Consider the following 9,190-nt stretch of genomic DNA (forward strand, 5'->3'; position numbering starts at 1 on the left):
TAAGAGTGAGCAGCTACTGAGTTGGTGGCTCGAGACTGGTGGATCAGTATCCTCAGCTGTAAGTTTCAATCAGGCGTGTTAGCTAAGGGCAGATTGCTGGTGCTGGGTTTTGAACAGAGCCCCTTTGGGCGCTGCTGGCAGATGCCGAGCGGCTCCCCCGCCTCCCCCGCCCGCGGCCGGGCTCCGCGCATGCCGGGAGCCGCGGGGCGGGCCCGCTGCTCGAACGGCCGCACCGGGCTGGCTGCCATCCCGGGGGATCCCGGCGGAGGCTGCAGCGGGCCGGGCACCCCCGGAGCAGCACCCGGAGCAGCCCGGCGGAGCGGCGGGGSCAGCGCAGGTGGGCCGGGAAACACGGGGGTTTTGAACACCGCAGCCCCGGAGCTGTAGGGCCGGGCCGGACTCGGGGCTCCCGCATTGCTAGGGAGGAAGGGAGGAAGGGGAAGGCTCACCGCTCTCTGCCGCCTGCCGGACCGGCCTCTGGGAGAGGAAAGGGGAATTTTGCAATGCTCCCCTTCCGGCGTGTSTGTGCAGAAAGCGCGCCAGTGTCGAACAAGTTCCATGCAGGGAGGAGAGTTCAGGCTCCCGACACAGCCGTTATTACCGCTAACGCAGGAGGCCAAGCTCCTACTCACAAAGGTTCCAAATTAAAGCAGTTTCATAAACCTGAGCCCCCCGGGTTGAGCATAAAGGATTTGTAGATTATGCCAAGAGTGGAYCTCATCTGGTAAAACCCTTCCAGAAAGTCCCTTGAGTGATGTTATTTTCAGAGTATTTGCTTTCTGATGAGCAATGATGACAGGATGCTTATCAAAGCTATTAGCTTTGTCCTGTGAAGGCTCTGAGAACTGCTGCGTTTTTTTTCTTCAAATTATCTCAAATTTAGTGCCTCAAGACTGATACTTCTATTTCATGTTCTGTAGTGCACCTGTCCCTTATTTTTTGTAATAAAAATTCTAGTTTGTTGATTGTTAGCACTGCTGTCCATTCCTTCCACTGCTGTTGTACCACATGTGCATTTGATTCCTCATGTCCAGTTGCCAAGGTAGCAGACACAAAAACAAATCAGATGAGCTTTCCAGAAGGTCTTGGGGATCCTTTGAAACAAAAGGTCTCAGAGGAACACATAGTTTTCTTGAGAACATAATTTATCAGTCAAGTTGAAAATAATTGAGAGTTTGGGCTTAGGGTTTGCTTCTGTTTTTCTGCAAATTTAGAGGAGCTTGTGTAAAGATGTTGAACAGTGTGACAGCCTTTCAGTCAAACTAGGCTTTATTTATTTATCTGTTTATTAACTCCTTATCACYTCCCTCTTCTAATAAAAGGGCATCCCTTTGTGGGATTTAATTAATTTGTGGGATTGGAATTGCCTGAATCTAGTCCTGAGTCACAGTTGAGCATTTTGGGAACATGGAGGACAGTTTTGACTCAGTAATTCTTTTGGATGTAGCAGACCCATTCATATTAATTAGATATATTTTGAACTTAACAGGCATCCTGGTGTTATCACAATATAAATTTCAATGCTGCAAAAGAACATTATGGCAGAATGCATAAGTATGTCCTAAATAACAGTCTCTGAGCCAAATGTCTCTTATTTAGCATTTCGATGTAAATTTTTCATGTTTGCTGTTTCCTCTGCCAGAGTTTCTTGTCTCTATTAAGTCAGCTTCCAGTTTCAGAGTGCAAAATATTTGAGGTATATCCAAGGGGAGAAGCATCTAGTGGTGTTGGTTTTGAGCATAAGGAGTTTTGAGACTGGCTGATTTCTCAGGGGTAACAGTCAACATTTCAACAGCTGTAAGTGGTTTTTAGGAAAAGTCCCCTGAAAGKGGATTCACCCGAGTCTGCTTCTTCACTTAATGTAGTGAATTTATGTAGTTCACTCTTCCTCTTGCTTTACAGTAAAATGTTTTTGTAGCATGGATTTAGATCTGGAGAYGCTGCGCCAGGCCAGCCAGGACCTTCTACAAAGACTCAGAATGAAGCAGGAAGAGATCAGAAATGGACTTCCCAGCAGGCCACTCCTTCCAGAACCTCTTCAGAGCAGCCTGGCTGCTGACAGATGTGTCCCCTCACCCAGAACAAGGGTATGTGGGGTGTCTGTGCTAGAAATTCAGGGAAACAAATGGGCCTTGTGAGACAGACAGCTCTGCCCATGGTGTGGTGTGGTCAAGGAGACATATAGATATGGAGGAGGTCTTAGAAAGTGGAGGATGGAGTCTGTTAGAAAAGTAGCTGCCCTTTGGTTATTGTTAATCCTGTGGACTCAATCTGTTCTCCAGACAAAGGGTTTGGGGATCAGTTCCTGCCTAAGAGAGGCAAATTTCTTCTTTATTTAAGATAGGAACGAACGTTGTGGAACAAAACCCTTTTGTCTCTTCTAAGCACAAGAGCTGAAAGTTCAGTGGTTCCTCAAATTGGGAAAAGATGCGTTTAGCTAGAAGTGGATTTCTTTCTTACCCTCTCCAAAACATAAGGTTTTTTATTTTCCCCTGCAGGAATTTAAAAGAGTGAACAGACTAGAATGACAGGTTGATTCAGTGAGAGAAATGTTCTTATGAAAGATATTTGTAGTCTGACTGATGCCATGTGTTGAGAGACTCTCTGTCATTACAGAAGGAGAATCAGGTCAATGCAGTGAACTTCACAGCTGCCCCTGGAATCGAGGTGTTTGTGGAACCCTTGTTGACTGGCTCAGCCCTCAGTTCATGTCTGCCACACAGCAGCAGTGACAGAGGGATACAGCAACAAGTGAAGACACAGGAAGGAGCAGGTTTTGATTCCAGCTGTCCTGGGAAAGGGAAGAATATCACACCAGTAATATTGCGTGGTGGAGAAATCTCCAGAGTGCATGGGGATGGCCATACTCRAGGAAGTCCAGGGAAAGAATCCTCCCTCCTGGGACATGGAGAGAACAGAAAACAGTTTGCTCTGCGGCATGGTTTCCATGAGAAAAGTCATCCRGAGCCATCACTGAGCAGAGTGCAAAATAAAGAGCCCAGTGAGCAGCAGCATGTGATCATCAGAGAGCCCCGTGTCCCTAAATCAGCCTTGCTGACACCTCGGTCCAAACAGTCAAAGGTAAATCTCAAACCAACGCTTTTCTTATTTTCTGAAGTCAACAGAAGGATGGGGAGGAAGGGCCAGGAGAGCAATATCTGCTCTGTTCCCACAGTGGAAATTGGRAGTTGGGGTCAGAACTGTTGCCAGCAGTAGCAGCTGGGGCTGTTGGCAGTTTGTTCAGGCCCAGCTTTCCTTAGGCAGTGACCTGAAGACCAGAAATCCTTAATGCTTCACTGTGACATTCCCTGTCTTTTGCATATGTGATCCACGTGCTGAGGGAGGACAGGCAGGTGCAGTGCTGCTGTTCCACAATTTGTCTCCTTAGGTGTGAAGGGCAGCCCCTGGCTGTGATCATCCTCCAAGGCTGCACAGGTTGCCCGTTTTGGGATGTGATATGCATGGAGCCCAGCATTTTATTAAAGCTCTGAAAAATCCTGCCTTACCTGGGCGAGTCCCTGGCCTCCTCTTTCTGTTTATTTATTGAGAAGACAAAGAGCTGGTGAGCAAATTACTGGTAGAGGCATAGATAGAATCCAGTCTTCAGCTAAGCTACAGCTGTCCCATCTGCACAGCTGCCAGTTCTCTCCTCAGCTGTACCTTTGAACTTCCTTCCAGRTGATCAGGAAGTCTTTATGAATTGTTTTCTTTCAGAAGGAAGCTCGTCATGTGACTTTTCAGCCTGATCCTGAAGAAGATACCACACCTGTGAACAGCTGGTCTGCCCAKCCTTTCCTGGGCTATGACTGGATTGCAGGTGAATCCTAACTGAAGCAAAGCTCTCAGTGTGATGTGGTGATATTAAAACACAGTTTATGGGCCCTTTAAGTTGAGGTGTGATGCAAATGTTGTCCTGGGGCCAACAGAGCAGCTCCCAGCAGAGGGGCTGCAGCTTTGTCAGAGTCCCCTCTSCAGACCAGAGGTGACTTGTGCCTACCTGGAGTGGTGAAGTGGCTGTGGTATGGGAGTGCAGGCAGCAAATGGCAGAGCCACAGTGTGGTCAGAAGGGATGCCAAATATCTGGAATGAATGAATGCAATCAGGGTTCCAAACCACGTAGTTAATCTCTGGCTTGACATGATGTTCTGCCCTTCTCATTATCATTATTTTGTTTTGATTATTTCTTATGAGGCTTGCTTTGGTACTTTCCCAAATTTTGTAACTCGCTGAACTTTTCTCTTTTCTTGGTGTTCTCAGGGCTCCTTGATACAAAGTCCTCAGTAACAGAAAAATCTGAGGAATATTTTGATGATCTGCAGGAGTTCCGACAGGCCAACAGAGAAGYCTGTATCCATCAGCAGCCCCCAGAGTAAGTGGGAATGGGGGAAGGGCTGAAGCAGCAATATTCAATCCCTTAGCAATCCCTGTTGTAAGGAGAACCCCACAGTCTGATTAGAGCAGGACATTGCAAGRGTGGCTTTGAGGGCCTTTATTTAGCTCCCAGTCATAAATAAATGCTTGGAAGAGCAGTGCTGTTCAGAGGGCCAGTCCCTCTGTCACTAACTGATTTTCTTGTGTTTCTTTAGGCCCAAGGATCGCACAGGTCCTGAACAAGAACTGGATTTGGTTACCGATTCCCATAAGTGTAAGATCATATTTCTTCCTAATGCAATTTCTGTGAATAAACAACTGAGCAGTCTTTACCTGTCATCCTGACAGAGCACCTTATTGYGCAAGACAACAAGAATATGTTATTTTCAGCTGCAGCTTTTCAACCAGATTCAACTTCCTACACAAAGATACTTGAGTCTTCTAGGGATCCTCTCTCAGTGTCATTTTAATTTGTCAGCGTTTCTTGCAATTGGCTGATGTTCTGTTTTTAAATTGAGGAGGTTGAAGTTTTGGTTTTGCTTTTTAGGAACTTACTTTAGGACAGGAAATGTAGAAGATATTTCAGGAAAAGCAGCTCTTTTTATAGAATGCAGGTGTGGCACTGTGGTAGAACACAGCTTTTTTGGCTGGGTTCAGGGACCTTGTGACAAGCAAGAACTATGTGAGGGTTTGTTGTTCTGTGCAGGTGTTTACTGYTACAAAGTAAACCAGCGCCTCTTCACCATCCCCATGGATTTAGAGTCTGCCTGCCCCGTGTGTAAGATCCCACGTACCCACCGGCCCTCAGTGACACCAGAAGAGCCAGCCTATATCAGGTAAATGAGAATTACTGCTTTGTAATATGCAGAACTCAGGAAAACAATAGGGAAGAGAAAGCTGATCAGGTGAAGGAGAAAAGAGCATCACAACACTCTGTAAAAGGTTGCTGTTCTCAAGGCAGAGATAACCTCTTGCTTAGAAACTCCTTGCTGATCTTTTCTATAAGCACAAACAGTTTTGAAATCAATGAGAAATGAGTGCTTTGTATGAATTTGGCCCAGAATCTGAATGCACATGTAAAGTGTCTAGTGCCCTAATCCAAAACTGGTTCACTTTGGTGTTAGACCCTTGGGTTCTGGGTGGGGAAGACACACAGATTCCCTGTGCCTTGTCAGAGATGCAGGCAGTTACTTCCCTTGTGTGGTTCCAGGGTCAGCATTCCCAGGTCTGTCCTTTTGCCAGCCTACAAGTACAGAGCCCATCGCAGGAAGAGCTTTGAGCCAGCAGATGATCTGGCACTGCCCTCGGTGAGTTGCTGTCTTCCTGCTGATGGCACAGCCCAGGCTGGGCCTTGCTTTATAGCAAGAAGGTGAGAGAATCTGGGACTCATTCCCTTGGCAGAGTTTCCACTAAAATTTCTGGTTTGCATCACTGAGATAGGCAGAGCATCCTGTGGTTTGGTCTGAGTTCACGCCTTTGTGTGAGTGACATTAAGTATATGACATATTTCCAGTGCTTTACACTGCACAAAAGAAAATGCCACGGKGAACTGTATCCTGGGGCAAATTTGGCTGACTTATTTCAGGCTTTGGCCTCTTAACGTGGTGAACCATAGCTAAGAGTGCCTGTGTTTGCTTCCATAGATGTTAAGGAGCCTGAAAGGCAAGTATCCATGAAGTGTTCATAAAATCAGTAGAGGCAAGGGTAGATTTAAACCTGCTGTTGTGTTGTTATTCTTGTATTCCAGCCAGTAGTGAAAGCTGTTGCTAATCTGGCCTAGCCTTGGCCTAGAGATTTCCAGGGAAGAGGTGGGAGGAAGCTTGGTTTGAGGTTTAGGGAACTGGATGAGTCAGTTGAGACAGGTTCAGAGAGGTCGGGTGCTTGAGTTCACAAAGCAGAAGATCAGTTCAGAAAGGTGGAAGAGTGGACAATTGTGTAGTTCTCCTTTATTAGAGTTTTCATTTATTTCCTGTTAAGCATATAAAATTCCTCAAAAAATACTTAATTACTTAATTACTCACTTAAACCTCCCTGTTCAGAAGTTAGTTCTAAATAATAACAGCAACAATAGATGAAAAAGGGTAAATCATTCCCATCTTTTTTCACAGCATTGCCTGGCTGGCTGGGAAAATACTGTCCCTTCCAGCAACCCCCAACTCAGCAATCTGGATCTGCGAGAATCACTGCAAGAAAAGCTTTCTCCCTATCCTTGCCTGGTAAGAACAGCCTCCAGAGTCCCAGGAGATGCTGGGAATRGCACAGATGGAAACTGTGGTCCCATCTCCAAAGGGTGTGATGATTATTGAGGGCTGAGCAAATGAAAATGCTTGAAAGGTTATCTCCTTATCAGTTACTGGGAAACATTTTCCTTCTGCTGACGAATGTGCACAGAGAGCCAAAAGCAAGTGGAGCTGAATAACTGACAAAAGCCTGGTCAGCTCACCAATCTTCATCAAAATGGAAAAAGTCACTTTGGCATTCTTTGATTAATATCCTCTTTATTTGGATTGCAGGACACAGCATCCAGAGKGAGAGGAGAAGCCAGGTTTGTGCATCTGCCCCACTTGACACAGCTGAGGTGTAGCAGAGCAAACCAGGACATCAGAGAAAAGCTCTCAGTTCAGACTCCCCTTCCTCAACACCCTGGACTTGATTGCCCTGGGGAAGGGATGGGCACAGCATGTGGAAACAACTCAGAAAAAAAGCAATTTGGAGAAAAATAAATCTTTGGACAGATTTTCCCCAGTTTTCRTATCCATGCGTGTGTGTGAGCAGCCAATACACAGCTCTGAGTTTGTACAGTCCACTATGTTCACTTTGCTTTTTTTCCTTTTAGAGCTGTTTGTGAGCAGCTGCATGAGCTGTCCCACCTAGGGCTGGATAAAGGAATGTCCAGGATCAATGGAGAATCTCTCACCTCAGTGAGTGACCAGCACTGTAGCATTAATTCTGAGGGCCAGAATTGGCCTCTACAGGGCCTGGCTCAGTGRAGTGACACAAATAGGTTTATTTCCAAATGTTTGAAACATGGCAAGCAATTTTTTAGTGCCTTAAACTTGAGTTTCTCTATAACTCATTTAAAAAACTTTTTAAAATCCAGTTTATTCTCAGGGCAATGTGTGTGGCTACAGAGTGTATTGCATCAGAGTAACTATGAATGTGAAAAATGTTAAAGTAAAATGAGATTTTATTCATCAATGATCTGGATAGTGCCTTTAAATGTTTGCAATTTTTGCTTGACTCTGCTTTTCCAAGTTTTCTAAAGATAAAAATAATTTTAGAATTTTTAAATTGTACTAAACCAAAGTACTTCACATAGTGTGATTTGCTTGAACTTTATAGTTTGATCTTTCTTTCCATGTCTGGAAAAAATAAAACTGGTGTTTTATTTTGCTTTGAATTTTCTGAAACAGAAATTCATGCCCCAGATATGCTTCTGGGAGTTAACTTGAGAGAATCAATTTGGCTTGTGCAGCTTCTTGGTATTCACTGTAATTTTTATATCAGATACATTATATATGAAATCARATGCATGAATAGACTTTTTTGGAGCAAGGACAGGAATGTTGCAATATTGCAAGTTTATGAAATCCTAATGTAAGACTTGGAAAATGAAAAGCATGACTTTTAGCGTGACTTTAGCTTTGGGTTATGGATCTGTAAAGTGAATGGAATTGGTCATGCAATTTCCATTACTGCAAATASTAATTTTCAAAGAAACTAATCCAGYRATTATAAAAAACTAGGTGCTAAATTKTATACCAAACAGGGCAAATTCAACGTTTTTACTACCTGGCCTTCAAGCCCAAAACATAAGACATCATAAACCTTTCCTTAATTTACCCTGTAATAAATTAGAGCAAGCCTGTTCCACTCTATAACAGAGGAAAGGTCCTGCTGTAGATTTGGTAACCTATGTTAGATGTTTCTGGTGGATGCAGATTGGAACCACTGTTGAATTCARAATGTCTCTTGATAGCTGGGAATACATTCAGTCACTCACACTTGTGAAAGCATTGGAGGTGTGATTCTGACTCTTTCTCCACCAAAAAGAGGTGATAAAAGTTGGCAATGCTGCCCCTGCTCACCCAGGTTTGTCTCTGAGTGTTGGTTCTGTGTGATCCTGCCTTTGTCTGCAAGCTCAAACAGAYTGAGAATGTTTGTGGAGCCTCTTTGTGTCTGGAGTGGTGTAAATCCACACCTGCACAGGTGGCATTTCAGCCACGTGCTGTGAGGAGCAGTGTGAGTGTGGATACAGGAATGTTKTGTAGTGTAATAACAATGTTTTGCACCCTGCTTTGTCCTGCAGCACRTTACACAATCCTGGGTAATAAACCCTTCCTGCAGGAGGGGGATGAGRTGTCACCTGGGGGTACATTGTAAATAAAACACCTACTTGCTGCTTGAAAAATTGCATTTCAGCCAGTGTTAGAGCAGCTTCTGCACTTGGACAGTGGACTCAGTGCTGGGATCTGCATTTCCAGGGAGAGCAGAGGGTGGGATGGTGTGTGTGGGTTGTCAGGATTGTGGGTTGGGAGCATGGGAATATTTTGATGCCTGGGATTTCAGGGATTTCCTAAACCACAATATAATATAAACACTGGACTTGATTGTGTAGGCACAGGGCTCTGGGGTAGCATGGCTCCTGTTCCTGGAAGTAGGCTTGACCCAGTTTATAATTTTTTTCCCATTTGTAGCACTTAGGAACACTCTGGTTTAGTCTGGGCAGCTGTTTCCTTTAATGGCTGGATCTCTGCTCATTGGTGTCAGTTCTCTTCTGCCTGCTGTTTTGGTGGTAAAGCTGGTGCTTTAGTTCCCC

General features: G+C 44.8%; 1 protein-coding gene across 2 annotated transcripts; it reads left to right on the top strand.

Moving 5' to 3' along the window:
- Positions 1 to 215: 215 nt before the first annotated feature.
- MIIP (migration and invasion inhibitory protein) lies at positions 216 to 8,830 on the top strand. Of its 2 annotated transcripts, none has more exons than XM_057382867.1 (10): positions 216 to 337; positions 1,903 to 2,087; positions 2,617 to 3,081; positions 3,715 to 3,817; positions 4,258 to 4,369; positions 4,587 to 4,645; positions 5,078 to 5,207; positions 5,582 to 5,678; positions 6,480 to 6,587; positions 6,885 to 8,830. In XM_057382867.1, the coding sequence occupies exons 2-10, from the start codon at positions 1,920 to 1,922 to the stop codon at positions 7,092 to 7,094; spliced, it is 1,452 nt and encodes a 483-aa protein (XP_057238850.1). In that variant the 5' UTR covers positions 216 to 337; positions 1,903 to 1,919; the 3' UTR covers positions 7,095 to 8,830. The 2 variants fall into 2 exon arrangements, with proteins under 2 accessions (XP_057238850.1, XP_057238852.1); XM_057382869.1 differs by having other exon boundaries at positions 1,919 to 2,087.
- The last annotated feature ends 360 nt before the right edge of the window (positions 8,831 to 9,190 follow it).

This window comes from Malurus melanocephalus, unplaced genomic scaffold (assembly GCF_030028575.1).
Source record: "Malurus melanocephalus ecotype Western Australia unplaced genomic scaffold, MMel_1.1 scaffold_590, whole genome shotgun sequence".
Classification (NCBI taxonomy): Eukaryota; Metazoa; Chordata; class Aves; order Passeriformes; family Maluridae; genus Malurus; species Malurus melanocephalus.